The sequence below is a fragment of the Buteo buteo genome, chromosome 13 (genome assembly GCF_964188355.1).
Source record: "Buteo buteo chromosome 13, bButBut1.hap1.1, whole genome shotgun sequence".
Classification (NCBI taxonomy): domain Eukaryota; kingdom Metazoa; phylum Chordata; class Aves; order Accipitriformes; family Accipitridae; genus Buteo; species Buteo buteo.
This window is the reverse complement of record NC_134183.1, coordinates 26,743,569-26,760,047: the sequence shown is the minus strand read 5'-3', so window position 1 is coordinate 26,760,047 and position 16,479 is coordinate 26,743,569. Positions and strand designations below refer to the sequence as shown.

The 16,479-nt window shown below is 42.9% G+C and overlaps 2 protein-coding genes across 3 annotated transcripts; one reads left to right on the top strand and one right to left on the bottom strand.

Annotated features, from left to right (window-relative positions):
- Positions 1-114: 114 nt before the first annotated feature.
- Positions 115-3,251, bottom strand: LOC142039060 (nicotinamide riboside kinase 2-like). 2 transcript variants are annotated; one of them, XM_075045207.1, is made up of 8 exons: positions 2,938-3,251; positions 2,602-2,692; positions 2,119-2,164; positions 1,788-1,974; positions 1,484-1,555; positions 707-828; positions 395-486; positions 115-286 (listed from the first exon to the last, which is right to left on the bottom strand). In XM_075045207.1, the coding sequence occupies exons 1-8, from the start codon at positions 2,961-2,963 to the stop codon at positions 281-283; spliced, it is 642 nt and encodes a 213-aa protein (XP_074901308.1). In that variant the 5' UTR covers positions 2,964-3,251; the 3' UTR covers positions 115-280. The 2 variants fall into 2 exon arrangements, with proteins under 2 accessions (XP_074901308.1, XP_074901309.1); XM_075045208.1 differs by having other exon boundaries at positions 707-813; positions 2,938-3,250.
- Positions 3,252-3,493: 242 nt separating this feature from the next.
- LOC142038508 (CDC42 small effector protein 2-B-like) lies at positions 3,494-12,104 on the top strand. The gene is made up of 5 exons (XM_075043966.1): positions 3,494-4,657; positions 6,482-6,715; positions 8,266-8,479; positions 8,892-8,993; positions 9,537-12,104. Exons 3-5 carry the CDS (start codon positions 8,426-8,428, stop codon positions 9,609-9,611), a joined length of 231 nt encoding a protein of 76 aa, XP_074900067.1. The 5' UTR covers positions 3,494-4,657; positions 6,482-6,715; positions 8,266-8,425; the 3' UTR covers positions 9,612-12,104.
- The last annotated feature ends 4,375 nt before the right edge of the window (positions 12,105-16,479 follow it).

The window sequence follows — 16,479 nt, the reverse complement described above, 5'->3', positions numbered from 1 at the left end:
CTATAGTGTTTTACTCTCACAGGTTAAGAACATAGTGAAAAGAATTCCCCATAGACTGGAGAGTGGGAGAACACTTGAGATCATCTGAGGTCACATACTAGGCTGAAGCACAAATTAAGATGACAGACAAGGGGGAAGTGCTTTTTAATTATGACCATATGAACAAAGTCAAATATAAGAGTTTAGAGTCTTCACAGAAGCTGGAACTTTAGTGGCAGTCAGGCAGGCAGCACAGAGCAAACAGGAATCATCTTCACTGACAAGAATCACCAGCAGCAGCTTATTTCTAAACAGAAAGATATACAGGAACATATTTCAAGTTACAGCTTCATGCTTGTTAAACATAGCCTTTAAAAGGGTTGCCTTTGAGTTGCAGTTAAGCATGAACACGTACCTGCATGTCAAGTAATTCTTCAATCTTATTCTGGATCTGTCCATACACATCATTAAACAGCTCCTCCTTTGATTTTGTTCCATTCAAGTGCACTTAAAGTAAGAAAGTAAAATAAGAGAGCTATAATTGAATGTTTCTGTAAGCCTGCCAGATTCCAATTTAAAGAGCACGAACTTGACTGGTATCAGAGAAATATACTCCATCCACCTGCTTCAACTCCTCTCATGCACTTAACCAGTATGTATATCCCAGGTTTGAAAAGCACTCTCATAAAGCAATCTTTCGGAAGTGCTTTTGTCATTAAAGACTTACCCACATCAACTCCAAGATCTTCCATTATCTTCCTGTGCTTTACATACATAGGCCAAACGTGGCCATCAAACAATCCAGGTGGATCCGGTACAGTGTAATTCCTTGAACTATAAATTACGACACTGTTATTCAAGAGTAGCCTAATTACAGTTTAGGGAAATGACAGTTCATTCAGTTTCTCTACATACTAGCCTGAGCCTGTTGCCTCCAATGCAGTTTCTGAGCTTACCAAAAGTCAGTATTCAGCATAAGCTGCAAGCATAAAGATACCCCCAAGAAGTTGCAATTTGATGTGCGGGTCCAAAGTGTTCAAGATGCAGAAAGGATTCCTAAGACGGACTGATCTTAACAGTGACAAACAGCCTTCTCTTAAAGCTTTAGCAGAACTTGGGTAAAACAGTTGACTGCTTATTCCTCGGAAACGCAACTTTTTCAAGTGTAACATGTTTCATTTGCGTTCAGAACAGTGTACATGTACAACAATACAGCCAAATATAAAACCCCGGGATAGTTTGAGATCTGGGAACCATATCATTGGAAAACCAGAAGGGGAAAAAAGTCTATTGAAAGTTCTGTGCTGAAACTGAGCATCAGTCTCACATACACAACAGCTTGGCAGGAAGCTTCTGGGTTGGTTTGGTGAAGGAAGCTACAGTCTACTAACAACAGCTACATTAGTGTTTATCCTTTCTTATCTAAAAGCTTTAGAGAAACAAAGTCTTGAACGGAGTAAGATGTTACTGGGCTAGCAAGGGAACTTCAAAAGATAAAACTTACCTTCTTCTCCTTTTACACTCTTCATATGGAATGGAAAGAAAAAATCGATGGTGGAATACATCAATCAGTGGCCTGAAAAAGATACACGTTTGGTTGCAGCTAGACTGTTTGATTAGTAGCAAGAAATGGAAAAGTAAAATTACATTAATTTCCTGTATCTAGAGCTATCTTCAGACTTCTGACACCTGAACTCGCCAGCAGTCAATACTAGCTGCTAACTCTTGGTTTAGAACAGGTCTTTTTATTCCCTTGGAGGTTTGCCTACAACGTAAAAATCAAAATATGTGAAGTCACACTCAATTACCTGTAGGTGTAAAGTAGGAAGCCTTCAACAATAAGAATGTGGATTGTTTTGTCTCCTCCCTCCTTATCTTGTAAGATTGGGACGTCCAGAGTGTTGTTGATCCCGTGAGAACGTTCAAATTTGACTGGGTTTTTTATCCAAGCGTTTATGGTACTCATCATAGCTTCCATATCTAATGCACTAATCACTAAGACAAATCAAGACAACTAGCATTAAGCAGTAATCAAGTATCATCTAGTAATAGAGTCAGTACAAAAAAAAGCACATATAAAGGATCAAAATAATCCAAGTTTTTGAGTTGCACTTTGGTAACAGCGTAGCAAAAGCTTACCATCGTACTGTTTAAACCCGTCTTCAACTTCTATTTCATCTTGGGGCTGAAACAGTGATAAGAAAAAAACTGCTTGGTCAGCACACCTGCTGGGAAGCTCACCCATTTCAAAGCAAGATTCAAGATCCGAACCCTGAAGCTACAAAGAGGAATCTTAACCCTCCACCAGGTTTCTTGGCGTGCGATAAAAAGAAGGAGTAACGAGGCTAAGATAAAGTAGCCTGCTCCTCTATCTTCCCACCGTACGGCACCCAGAGAAAACGGAAAGTCATCGGGACATGCGACAGCACGGGCCGGCGGCACGGCCAGCCCAGCCCAGCGCAGCCAACGCTGCAGAGGAGCCGCGGCCGAGGGCAGGGGGACGCCGCGGGCCCTGGGCCGGCCGCCGCGCAGAGCAGGGCGGAAGCAGGCGGGGGTCACCCCTCGCCCTCCGCCGCCCGTCGGCGGGCCGGGCCGGGCCGGGCCGGCGGGCGCCCGCCTCACCTTGAAGAAGTCATCCTGGTGCACCACGCTGCAGTTGGGCAGGGCCTGCATCAGCTTGCGGGTGAGGGTGGTCTTGCCCCCGTTGGTGACCCTGCAGCGAGAGGGGCCCGGCCGTCGGGAAGCGCCGCGGGACACGTGCGCGCGCGCGCCCTGCCGCCTTCCCCTCCCCCGCCCCGTCCCCCGCGCTCGCGCCACTGCGGCAGCGGCACCAAGGGGGGGGTGGGGATGCGTGCCCAGGCCGCGCCTCGGATGGGCCCCGGACCCCCCCCCCCCCGCAGCCCGGCGGGCGCCCCCTCCCCCGAGCCGCCTCCCCCCGGCCCGGCCCGTTGTTCTCACCCGCCGATGCCGATGATGATGTTCATGGCGCGTCCGGCAGCCGCACGGCCCGATTCCTACGGCCTGTTCCTGAGGGGCGGGGGGGGGGGAACGGGTATGGGGACCCGGCGTCTCCGGTACCGGCCGCCTACGTGCCTGAGCCGGGACCCGGGGAAAGGGGGAAGAGAGGGGCTGGAGAAAGAGGAGAAGGTAGAAAGGGGAGAAACCCAACGTCAACTGCCGGGCAACGCCATGGTCGGAGGAGGAGGGAGCAGCAGCAGAGCTAGCCCGCGCCGCACCAGAGCGCTCCGCAAAGGGAGGCCAGCACCCGCCGCATGGGGCTTCCCCTCACGCTCCTGCGCGCCCATTGGGCAGCTGCCACCGCCGCCGCAGCCAATGGGGCGCGCGCAACGCGGACGCCTCACAGCTATTGGGTAGGGCGCGTTCACTCACGCCCGAAATGGTTACAGCGCGGCCGCCCGACGGCGCTCATTGGCCGCCGCGCTGGGGGAGGGCGGCTGCGCCAATGGCAGGGGCGCCGCGCGCCGGAGGGGGCGGGTTCCGGCGACGGCAGCGGCAGCGCTGTGCGGCGAGGCCCGCGCGCTCCCCTCAGGCCCCGCGAGGCCGGGAGCGGGCGGGCGCTCGGCCCCGCTACGGCCGCGACAGCTCCGCCGGGGGGGCTCGGCGGGCGGCTCGGCGCCGTCGGGCTCCTGCGCGGTGGTAGCGAGGGGCCGCCGAGCGGGGGCTCCGCCTGAGGAGGGGCGAGGTGGAGCTCCGCGCCCCGAGGAGGGTGGAGCAGGTGTCGGTTGTGGCGGCTCCTCTTCAGGCGGCGCTGCCCTCCGCGTGGGGCGGGGTGAGGCGGCGGGCGGCCCCCCGCCGGGCTGTGCCCTTAGCCTCGTTACGCTGGAGGCGGTTCTCCACCTCGCCGAGCCGTTAGTGCCCGTCTCTGACAGGCCCTCCGCTCCGCAGAGCGGCCTGGCTTCCGGTAGCGAGGAGCTGCGCTCGCCCCCAGCGCCTCCCCGCGCTGGCGGGGCCAGCCCGCCCGACCGCGCCGCCGTGCGGGGAAGGGGAAAGGCCGCGGGAGGGTGGCGAGACTCGGTACGGCAGGGCTGCTCGGAGCGGGAAAAGGCGGGGAGGAATCCCGCGAGCGGCGCCGTTTGCTCTGTGGCAGGGTGACCCCTGCAGGTCTCCAGCGGGAAACGCGCCAGCCGTCGGGCAAGCATCGTCGGCGTTCAAGGTCGAAATTTGTCCTTGAGCCGTGAAATTAGGGAGTTCTAAGAGGCGCGTAGAAAGTTGAACTGGGAAACTTAGCGTGGAGGGTTTGTCTCCTGCAGCCCCAGGTCTCGAAAGAAGGGCAGTTCCCTACTCCTTCAACTGGAGGAGCACACGTGTTTCCTTGGCCGTGGTGTTTGTCCCTCGGCTGCCGGCGCTTGGACTCCTGCAAACGGTAGAAAACCACAGCGCTGGAAAAATCTGCTACGCCTGAGGGACTTTAACTCTTCTTGTTAAGGCTTTTTTCCCTTCTATGAAGAAATAAAATCTATGGTCGTGGCTTTTTTTTTTTTTTACCTAGTTTGCATTTATTCTTGGTAACGTTGAATTCCATCATTTACAAGCTACTAACTCAATTCAGCATGTTTACAATACCAGTGGTCGGTGTGTTGCCAACCATTCAGCTTCTTTCTCATCTTTTTGTGAGTTTCACTGATTTTCTTCTGGTCAGGCTCCAGCCGAATCTCAGGTGATTTCTCTCAGAGTTATTTTTAACTTGCAAACAGAACACATAATTTGGTCTCTTGGCTCTTCTTTTTTGAGGGGGGAACAGTTAGTTAAAAATGCATTTTTTTTTTCCGCTTTGTGACTGAGCTCATTTCTGATCTGCAGTAGAGGATCTGGGGGTGGGTTTGGGGTTTTTTGGGGGTGGGTTTTTTTTAAATGTGTGTGTCTACTTTAGCTTTTAAATGGAGAAGGTTCACATCTCCTCAGATGACACCCAAATTCCTTAGATTAACAATGCCAATGCACCTAGATTAATGGAGGTCTCAAGTAAAACCCCATTCTCAACTTCCTATGAAGCTTCAGGATGGTAGAAGGCCAATATATAATCAAACTACATATTAGTGTTATTATGTAGTTTGAGGACTACATCTCAAACTTAATTTGTAATCTGTACATGTATTAATAAAATCAGATGCTACTTTAAAGCAGTTAAGCTCACTCTACAGCAGGAATTCAGCTGTTTGGCTCCAAGGTTCTTCCAAAGTTTTGGTGAATTTTTTTTTTTTTTTTACTCTTCACCTTTCACCAAGCAAGATGTACTGTTCAACTTTCATGCTCAAAACTAATTTTTGATCTGGAAATTCAAGTTCCACTGTTTTTTACCATACCTTGCCATTCAAATATGTAAACATACAACTGTTTCCGTATTTTAACATGCTGTAAATACCAAACGAGCACAGTAAGGATAATGAACAAATTAGAAGCACAGTGATTTTTAGAAAGGCAATTAGGCTGAAGTATGCTGCTCTCACCTCAACTCAGTACTGATAGAGCTGGAATGAAAATGACAGTGGCTGGACTCAGAAGTTACCACAATTTAGCAGCTTGGTTGAGGCAGGGTGATGGTAGCCTGCACCCGATGTGTGAAAATATATGCTAACTTTACACTCATTGTCCTTTGCTAATAGCTCAGAGTCAAAGATTTGTCATGATCAGACCTCGAGTCTAAAGGCCAATTCTGAAGAACAGATACATTTAGTGGATGTTATTTGTCAAGATTATAGTGCATCTCTCATGTCCATGGAAAGAGAGAACTCTTTTGTTTTGATTCAGGCAAACTTTTTCCACTCATATAGAATGGATATTCTGTAAGTAAAATACAAGAATATTTTGAATACTGTTTAATACATGGCAATGGTAGAACAAATTGAATGTTATGCTCAGTAAAGTATATCTAAACATTCATAAAGCTCTCGGGTGCTTTAAGGCTACGGCCTCCAGAATGGCTGTGCATCCTGCCCATCGCATTCAACATCTGTGTCTGCGTGTGCTAGCCATTTCCCTGGCCCTTTGTCTTTCTCTCCTCGATGATACTGCTGCTATGGTGAAAAATAGAGAGAAAGAACAACAGGATATTGTCCAATTCTGGTCTGCGTGCCAACACTGACAAAATGTTGTTTTCTCCTCGGTTTGGGGATTCTTGTTAGCTTTTATTAGCTCTGGGTGAGCCTGAACACATTAAGATGTTTTTAAAATTCTTCCAGTTAGCGTGGAAACCTTGAGTCTGTGGGAGGAAGGTGGTGTCCCATGCCCCAGCACAGACATTCCTGTCCTGGAGGATGATACTCTGACTCACGCAGAGGAAAAGAAGAGTTCTGTTGTAAAACACAACAGGAAGACGTCCAGTGCTGCTGTGTGCCAGGAGGACACCTGCAGAGCTGCCGCAGGGGTGGAAGTGAGCCACAGGCTGTATGGATAGTGCTGAGAAAACTGCACGGCTGCACAAAGCTGACGCCAAACTAGGGTGCTATTTGTGGTTTCCGTTCTGCTTTTCTGACACCTGTAGGTAAGCGCAAAGTGCACAACAGAATTCTGCAGCACCTTACAGAGTGAAGGAACCATCGCAGGGTACGGGATCTCAGTGAAGCATTCTTGCTTAGCAATCAGGATTAATTATAACCCGGGAATATGAACTGTAAACGCGCTGCAGTTGCCAAGACAGGAGCTGGCTGTGTGCCAGCGCTTGCATGAGGACGTACCATCCCGTCAGGACTCCCTGGGAGCAGCAGGTAACACCCAGGTACGCGTGGAGCCCCACGGAGGTAGATGGCCAAATGCTGGGGGGTGCGGCAGGAGGAGAGTAGGCGTTCGACCATTATTTTGGGATGGGACTGTTTCTCTATCTAATTTGATGCTCATCTCAGTCTGCTTTCAAAATAGGCTATTAGCGTACAGCGACACACTTTACGATTTTTAAGAAAATCTTAGCTTTGATACTGTCTCCTTAACATGAAATAAACCCCCAAATTCTGCAACTAATGTGAAGTGTAGGCAAAAGCTTCGGCTTCTACGTGTTCTTAGGGCTGCATGGGCCACTGTCCCTTCTTTGCTGCACTCAAACAAGGTATCAGTGGTGATAAAGACCGTTGTGAGAAGATAAAGTGAGGTGAAAAATGGTAATTGAGCCAGATAATGAGTTGTATTAAAACTACCCAGGATAAAATGGAATAATACATGACACATTCTGCAATAAGTATCACATAGGCCACCTAAAGCTAAGAGGCAAATGTAACAAATGCTTTGAAAGATAAATGGCAGAAATTTTAAAAATCTGCTTGAAGTGTGAGAAGTGATGAAGTGTAAGAAAACCACAAAGGTGAAAGAAATAGATGTGCTAATTACATAATTGTGGGACTACATAAGAAATGCCTGTGAAGGGGGAATCTTAGTTGTTTGGTTGCGTAGACTTCAGTGGAAGCTTAGAAAGACTGAATTGATGAAGCTGGAACTTCTGTTAAGCTGTAAGCTTTAAAAAAAACCCCAAACCTTTTTTTATAAATTAACACATTATAATATTGTTTTAATAACTTCATGTATGAAAAAGTTTATATGAAAGGCTACTCTATAGTCCTGGGTTTGATTTGAAGGAAGATATACAAAAGGAAAAAAGGGGGGGGAGTGGTAACCACTAAAAAGTTGTTTTTTATCATAGCTTCAGGGCACTTAAAGTTAGTGAGTTTCCTGGTTGAGTCTCTAGTTCAGGAGTGCTATGTTAATAATTTTATACATTCTGGGAAGCTCTAGGCTCTGATGAATGGTTTCTGTTGCTGGTATACAAAGCTTTTTTCCCCCCTCTCTTTTAAGGGCTTTCTGGAGTTGTAGAATAGTCTTTACTTTGAGCTTTTCTATGTCTAAGAAGAGTAACTATGTCAGATGTAAGAAGGAAACTTTCTTTTGCACCAGTTTGTAAATGTTAAGCATTCAATCTGTTGTGCTTCAAAGCTATTTTCTTTCAAAATACTAAATAGTTCATGAGTATTGGCTAGCTCTGCTTACAACCAGATCACAGACTGTTAAACAAGACCTAACTTAATTCTAGCGTTTCTTTTATTACGCTTCTGTAAGGAAACCAGAACTTATACTACTGGCTGTCTGGGTGTAAATGTGCAGAGTTCTTAACGCTGACTTCTGATATAAACATACTGATTTCAAATTGATGCTACTTTTCAGTCCAGGTGTGTTTAAGAATTTTACAGTCTTGTTTTAGTCTTCCGAAATGTCTGTTGCTCAATAACTGTTACAAGACTTTGATATATTTTAGTATAAATTTAAATAATAATCTCTTTGCAGGTATACTCATCAGATGCTTTCTATGATCTTTACCAGTGAATCTGCACAAGCAATTCCTTCCTAAACTCACCTTAGGAACTGCATGTTGGTCCTCGTATTGCTTTAACTCCCAGAGAAATAATTACGCTTAGCAAGACCTTATTACCTGCTGAAAAATAGAATGACTGAGTTCCTGGTTTGTTTTAATTGGTGCAATGGTGAACAGCCCCAGCCGGTAGGTAGATGCACAACTGCCATCCTTTGTCAGATTTGAAATTTTGTCTTTCACTTATGTGGAAAACACTTCCATTGTCATGTTGTTTTGATTAGTTTGGGCTAAGTAATGCAAAAGCTAAAAGGGGGCATGTTAAGCTATGTGTGTTTTGCCAGAAACTTTGGCCATGTGACTTTGCAGTTCTCAGGCCTTGACTTTCCAACATTAAAGACAGTTTTTGCAATAATTCAATGAGCTGTAATAAAAGTGACTTTGACCCTCTCTTATTGCAAACAGTCTGAAACTTCAGCCTGGTTGCCATGAGGAGTTATTAGGGGTCAGTACTGACTGTCTTTTATCTCAGCTGCTTGTTTCTGTCTGAAAGTTGCTCATGTTTTCTGAATAGAGACCTAAGGTATCTTCTCTCTTATAGAAGAGGCGTCGGAGACTGGACCGGAATATGATAGGAGAACCAATGAACTTTGTACACACTGCGCATATTGGGGCAAGAGAGATGAGTAGTGACTATTCATCAGTAAGTGTGCACCTCTTTGATAAGCAAAAATCTCCACTCAGTAACGTGTAGAGCAGGTAGCTAAAAAAGTACTAGATAACTGTAAGAGAGAGAAAAATCTGACTTCCCCCCCACCTCCCCCATCAATAGAATAGCATCAGAACAGAACTCTCTTTTGGTTTGTAAACATAAGATACTGTGGAAGATATAGGCAGCAGGAACTGCTCATTTCCCCAGTATCTTTACGTATGATGAGATCCTTTTGGATAAGGATTCTGTGGATACATTTGATACTAGGTCCAGATAACAGATCACCTTGAAGTCAAAGCTGTGCCAGGGTGAAGGATGTAACGATAAGTGGATTTTGAAAAGCAGGACCCATCTCATGCACTGACTGAAAATAGTCCTTAACAATCCTGGGTTTAGCTGTTATTTCTCCCTACTACTGTTGGGACCCAACAGTGTAAACATATGGCTCACCTGCCTCTTCAAATTGATGCTTTTAATAATTGTTCTGGCAACTAGACTTTATAAGATGCATGTTCTAATAAACTTTTTTTCTAGGCTGTATCAATTCAGGACCACATGAAGTCTAAAGGTGGCTACACAAACGGCACTTCTGCAACTGTTGAGATATAGGAAATTGAGAGGATGCCGGAATCTGCTCTGTCTTACGAGGACCTCCTGGACTGTGCTTTCATATTCTCTAAAGCCTCTTTATCATGGAGCAGGGAGAGTACTTGAATTATAAAGAGGTCAGTGCAAGCTTTGGTGTTCTTTGCTCAATAGCTTCTGAAGGAGTTATTGTAAATTATCCTTAAAATGCTCTGTCATGGTAGTGTTGTAGTAGCAACTGTAATTTGTCACCGTAGACGGCTTCCTAGCTGTGTTCCAAAAACCTCACAAAGTTGTCTTGTAGGATGGGATTGGAAGTCAGTATGGATTGTCTGGGGTTTTGGTCTCTGTCTTTTTCTCCCCTCAAGACATGCAGAAGTTGACTTAATTGGAAGATATCACAGGTTTGCACTTTTTACGTGGGCTAACCTGAATTGCTAAGTAGGATCGTGTAACCTCTAATATAACTTAGGACCTGTTTTTTAGATGGCTTGCAGCCTAATGCATAAATCTACTGAGCTGTGCTTTGGTTTTTTGTTTTTTTTTAATGTTTTTTGATGGTGTAACGTAATATATTTACCTGAGTCTGCAAAACCCAGTGAAACTTCTGCCTTGCTGTGATAATGCTTTTGTAGCTAAAAATTGAGGTTTTGCAAACATACACACTCTTGAATGAGGCTTAGAAAAACAGACATTTCTCCCAATTACTGGGCTGCCTCCCTTCCATACATGCACTAGTGTGACTGACATGTATTACTACAACAGAGCTAATAATACGTACCAGTTAACTTCAAGTGGTGCTCCAATATGCTCACAACTGTGTGTTGATTTTGCATGACTACTATTGCATTTTAAACTAAACATATCTAAGATCACCCCCTCTCTTAACTATCTGTAACAGTAACTACATGGGACTTCAAGGGATATCGTGCTTGTCTTTGTGGCTCCTTGATTTCAAGACTTTTTTTAGATGAAATTTATTTTTTCTTGCATATGTTTTAAATAAAATGTATGGTTTAAGTGATACAGCCATGTGAAGGACAAAAACTTAAACAATATTGTGAAAACTTGCAGGAGAATATTAAATAGAAACAGTGTCTTGCAGAGTTCCAGCACTTCATAAATATTTAAATAATAGGCATAAATATTTAGCCCTACCCAAACTATGGTTTATTACTTAGTTTGTATTCATCTTTCTATTAAGTGATATGACAAAACTGCTGAAGTGGAGCTAGGGTTTTCTTTTACCCAATCACTGACAACTGTTCCCCAGCTCTAAATGCTGAATGACTACCAGTGCAGAAACTTAGGAAATCTGCTTGCTGTCATGGGGTTAACTAAATACAAGTGTTTAAATTGCTGCTATATCGGCACCAGTTCTGCTGGAATTCAGTGGAACTCTCTCCTTGCTCTAGGCATAAGATCCATTACGAACTTTTTTCCATTTAAAAAAAACATCTAGCTGGAAAATCTTTTAACTTGTGTGATTCTGCTTGTGGCTTGTGATACTTCCAAAATCTAGACTGCTGGCTTTGCTGAATTGTTAGGTTGCCTTTTGTGAGTATACTAGAGAACTTAAAACATGAAAGGTAGCTCTATGTTTCTGTATGCATTCAACACACCACCACCCCCATTTCATCTTTGAGGGCCAAAGAGGAAGAGAGAATGTTACTTTCTGTAACAGTCAACAGCTGATCATAATGTTCTGCAACCGTAAGAGAAATCTAATATCCATGTCTTGCTAGATCCTTACTCTTGAATTACAATGCATGCCAAATTTTAATATATTTTAAAATTAGCATGAGCTAGATGTACATTTAGCTTTTTTTAAGTCTTTCATATTTGTGTCTTCTAATGTCAGATTTATTCCAACAGCCTAGTTAAGATAGAGATTTTAAAGAAGCTAAATCCTGTATACTGTTGAGGAAGCATAAAGTGGCCAAGTTGTTTTAAAGAACAGATCCTCATTCATCTGCTATTAAATTGAGTTCATGCATTCATTGGTCCATACCTGCCCAGAAAAGATAGTGGTAGGGCAGCTGTCATGTAGAAAATGGGTTGTATTTTGTTAACACTGTAAGAAAACAAATTGAACAGGAGCTGGTATTTCCTGAAGACCCATTCAGTATGTTTAAAATTGGTGGTGTATGCATAACTAGAAATAAAGGAGTTGGTGATCACATCAGTTCTTCTCTCTAAAAATAAATCAACAGATAATTTTGTTATTAAACCTTTATTTATAGAAAAATCCTAGTTTTCATTATGTAAACAAAGTAGCACTATCTGGTGTAAAACTAACCTATTTTCATCAGAACATACATTATTATATATGACCATATTAAAGTCTTACATAATTAAAAGGAAATATTTTGCTATTGCCTTAAGGGTGACATTACTTCTAAAATCTAAATAAACATAAAAGCATGTCTTGAGTTTTTGTTGTTGTATATTTAGAAATCTAGCTGTAATCTGTCATGTAACTCACTATAAGCCTATATTGGTTATAATAAATATGTTGAACTAGGTACTTGCACTCTTTTCATATTGTGGAAAATCTTGATATTTTCTCTGCACTGAAAACCTGTTGGTTAAGTGGATGGATCAGCATGTCTTGAGACTTTATTGCACAAAAATCAAATTTCTCCACCAGAGAGAACAATTTTATATCAGGTCTTTTCTGTCTGTTCTATGCAAGCTATTACTCCATTGTGGCATTTTTTTGTTTGTTGAGGTTTTTTTGTTTGGTGGTTTTTGAGCTTGGCTGGAATAAAATACAGCAAAAAAGACCAAAGGATCAAACTTTTTAATCTATGTTGTAGGCTGCAAAGACCTTATATCAAGGCAACATGGTAATGGAACATTACTGCTCTGACTTGATGGTGTTTTATGTTTGGGTTTTGGTTGGTTTTTTGGTAGAAGGAAGTAAAATAACTTGCAAGTGGAGCAGGATCAAGTCTTTCATATGTAGTCTGGGAGAGTCTCAGCACTGTATCTGTTTGCTGCCTTCAAAAAAAAAAAAGTTATTTTATATACTGTCTGTCTTATCCCTTGATGTCCCTGCTAGGCTTTACTGACTGTCCCATAATGCTACATAAACCTGCAGTCAGTATATAGAAAAGGTATTTGGCTTTTTCACAACCTAATATGTCTCTTTACCTCCTGTAGAGCCTCTTTTATAACAATTATATGGTGTCATGCTATGTTCCAAGTTAGCCTGTAATATGATAACTTGCAACCCAGGCATGTAGCACTAGTCCTTTGTACGGTCTTGCCATGTTGGACTATCGGGTGCTTCTGTAGCTTCCCTTCTGTATAGACAACAAATGTTTAAAAGATTAATAAATACCCTTAATCTTACTGTGCCATCAAGAATAAGCACAATTTGACAATGCTAAATTCCATGGAGGTATGTTTATGAAATTAATTATATGTTGTTAAATACAGTAACACTGGGGAAAAAAACCCAAACAAATCTGCCATTGAAAGATGATTACATGGCTGCTCCTGACTGTGTTTGGATTTACTTTGCCATCAGCACTGTGACACTGCCATAAAAACCCACCAGTTGAAGATAAGAATGATCTTGTTTGCCTTTCATAATCACTGTAGAGATAGACGAGATGAACTACCGGAAGAAAACATTGCTGTGTTACAGTGGTGTCAAAAAGATCTCTGGTGAGTGAGTTCCTGTAAGGCTTCCAGATACTTTGTGGTTCTGCAAACTTGGTTAGTCAAGTAATGACACTACTATGAAATCACTCAGATAAAGTTAGGCAGGCTGGGAATATAAGGTAGAAGCCAGATCTTCCTTCCTAGCATTTGTACCTTCTTTCCTCATGAGAACAAACTTCAATAGGACTAGTTAACAAGAGTACTTGCAGTATTCTAGTTTACTAGGTTATGCTTCTAGTTTCTGGCTCCTGAAGGTAGACTTTGAATTCTAAAATCTGTAAGACAGGTGAATCGCACACTAAGGGTTAATGTCAAAGGTGTGGAGTCCTGAAATAAAAAAATTTCTGGTTCATTAGATTGCAGATTGGCTTCAGGGCAGAAAACAAAGACTAACCATAAATAGAATGTTTTTCTAAAGACAAGGCTGCTTGGAATAAATCTTTTTTTATCTATTAGTTTTTAAAAAGTAGAGGACACTTGCATTTTTAACTCCTTGCTATTGAAGTACCAGTCTTACTATGTACCTTTCTGTCTTTAATACAGGGGCTGGATCAACAGAGTTTAGACCCAAAGTAGCAGTTAATGCTTGAAATCCAAAATTTTGGATGCTTGCCTCTACAGCAGAAGTCCCTGTGCACCTTAAGGAGATGCTCTATGTGGCTGGTGCTTGGGCTTCTGCAGAAAAACTGCCCTTTCTCCATACACAGTAATTCGTCTGTACACAAGGCCCAAGTTACTTACATCAGTTGTTTTCCTGCTGATATTTGTGTGGTTACAGTGTATATGTGAAAGGTTTCCTAGTCCTGCATGGAACAAGTCCTCTCTAGGAACTGGCCTGTTAGACAGTCATTTCCTCAATAGACCCTTAAGCTGTGGAGTTACTGAAATTTACCACCACATGCAGCTCTGAGCCAGTTTTGTGCTTTGCTATGTGGACGCATAAAGTCTCCTTCTTATTGCTTAATTCTTCATACTCGAGGGAAGGTGATCAGAGAGGCCAATGGGTCGATCAGGAGCTACAGAAAAATGAGATACACAAGCGAGGCAGGTTTAGAAGCCATAGACAGGCAATGTGGTGTATGTTTATGAGGAACAAGCAGGGAGCAGAACATGTGCATATTAACTTTTGTTATCTGCTATGCACAGGACAGCTTTGTTGAGATCAGTTGGAAAATACTCATGTGCATAATTGGTTTATGGAGGAAACTGGGCACTTAAATGCATGACTAAGCTGGGACTTTGAGACACAGATTGCCAATGTAACTTTAATGGATAGTAGAATATTCTTCCTGTGGTGGCTTACAAAGCTGTTTTCAGAAAGTATGGAGCCACCCATAAAGCTAGCTTTGGTTTCAGCAGTTGCAGACTGATGGCGCATATATGCTTGGAAGATGAGGTGGCTTCCCCCCACCCTGATGAATGTGAGGTTGCAGATGTTCTAACTGCTGAGGCCTGCTGCACCCAATGCTACCTCCATGGAACACAAAACAAATAAAACTTAGAGTTAATACAACATAGCAGTAGTAAAAGGGTATTTGCCTTTGGTCCACTGTGCTGCCAAAACTTCAGGGAAATTAACTAGATCCATCTGATATTCAGATTCCTGGTGTTGGGAGAGAATGGATGGGTGGGAGCTGAAAGGTCATGAAGAATTCCTTGTGCCTGAGGAGGTTTGAGCAATGTTCTCCTGGACTCGCTGCAGGCTGAGGTGCCAGAAGGTCACCATGGCTGCACCAGATTTCTCCCAATGCTATGTAGAGAAAGGAAACATGAAAGAAAACAGTGAAAGCACTTTGAGCAGGCAGGAACATTACTAGTGTGTGTTCTTGTGCCAAAAAAGCTCCCAACTTGAGGTGCCTGATACTGAACTACGACTGCTGTCCTCACCTGGCAATTTATAGATGAGCAAACTCATGTTATAATAATAAAAAACCTGCCCTTTCAGGGAGAGGGGGGGGTACAAGGGCAGCCATGGCATGGTATGCTTTGGCCTCTGCATCACCTAAACCCAGCCCTAACTGGCTTACCAAGCGTTGCAGTATGGCTGCTGAACACCCTGTGGCTGTCACTTGTTCCATACATCCTGTTTCTGTGCATCCCATTAGCGTGACCAAAATCCTAAAATGTTAGCCAAAAACGTCGTTCAAATGGGAGGAAGTTCTCTTAACCTAGTTTTAATCTCATTTAGAAAAGAGTAGTAACAGATGGACAACAACTTTGAGGTGTCTGTTGAGACGTCTACAGTAAATTACTCAAGAAATCAAGACCACGAAGCTGTATGGAAACTACTTTACTCAGTGGACTTTTTTTTTAATGAAAACAATGTAAATGGGAAGAATATTCTCTTTATAACAAATTTTAAGTTTCCTCTGATATATGCATATAAATCCTAACTGAACAAAATCGAGGTGGTTATTACTAAGGGCACACCCTAATTCAGGGGCAAAAAAAATTAATTATGTCTTTTAATGTTTTAATATATATGTATATATTTAGACCTTCATCTTGAGTAATGTGGAAGGAAATAATCCGTTCTTTTAAAGTGAAATTAGTATGATTGCTCTGGCTTACTGGAAGTTTAAAAAAAAAAAGGACTTAAAATCTACATTTAAACTACTGAGAGAATTTGGTGTGCTTTTAAAGCTGAGATTGGCCTGTACAAGTGGCTGACTAATTTCAGATTCTTCATCAAAGAGCTAGAAAAAGTGTTTGGTTGCAGAATTTTTCTTTTTTTTATATAATAGTGTATTTACATGCATCTGATGTTGCTCATGCTTAAGAAAGACATGTACATTTTATACAACCTACTGAGCTGAGTCTAAAAGTGTATGAAGACTATACTGATAACCAGTAATTAATCTCTTCACAGTGAGCTGTCCGAAATAAAGGGTTTGTAGATCTGGCAAAACAATGGCACTTATTCTAGACAGAAATCTATTTCTTAAAAATTGATGAAATATATGTAAGTTTGAAAGTCCAGTCTCAACATGAGCTGAAGCTGCATATTAATGGTGAAAGTAATATGTTTTAAATGCAGTTACCCACATTTACCCTTGTAGTCTCTACCACCAGGAAATATTAAAACCTGACTCAATACCTCTGAGGGTGTGATACAAGCTTGAAAATATAATTCAAATGTAAGGCTTACAGTCCTTCATTAATGCATGCTAATGTGACCTTGCTGCATAATGGCATACAAGGAAGGCTTTTAACATCACCT

What these genes read in the sequence shown, in the direction of transcription:
- LOC142038508 (XM_075043966.1), top strand. Translation starts at nt 8,426, where the DNA reads ATGACTGAGTTCCTGGTTTGTTTTAATTGGTGCAATGGTGAACAGCCC. An exon ending in ATGGTGAACAGCCCCAGCCG is followed by an intron (nt 8,480 to 8,891) that starts GTAGGTAGATGC and finishes TCTCTCTTATAG; the next exon opens with AAGAGGCGTCGGAGACTGGA. An exon ending in TGAGTAGTGACTATTCATCA is followed by an intron (nt 8,994 to 9,536) that starts GTAAGTGTGCAC and finishes CTTTTTTTCTAG; the next exon opens with GCTGTATCAATTCAGGACCA.
- LOC142039060 (XM_075045207.1), bottom strand. Translation starts at nt 2,963, where the DNA reads ATGAACATCATCATCGGCATCGGCGG. An exon ending in ACCAGGATGACTTCTTCAAG is followed by an intron (nt 2,165 to 2,601) that starts GTGAGGCGGGCG and finishes TCACTGTTTCAG; the next exon opens with CCCCAAGATGAAATAGAAGT. An exon ending in CGGGTTTAAACAGTACGATG is followed by an intron (nt 1,975 to 2,118) that starts GTAAGCTTTTGC and finishes GATTTGTCTTAG; the next exon opens with TGATTAGTGCATTAGATATG.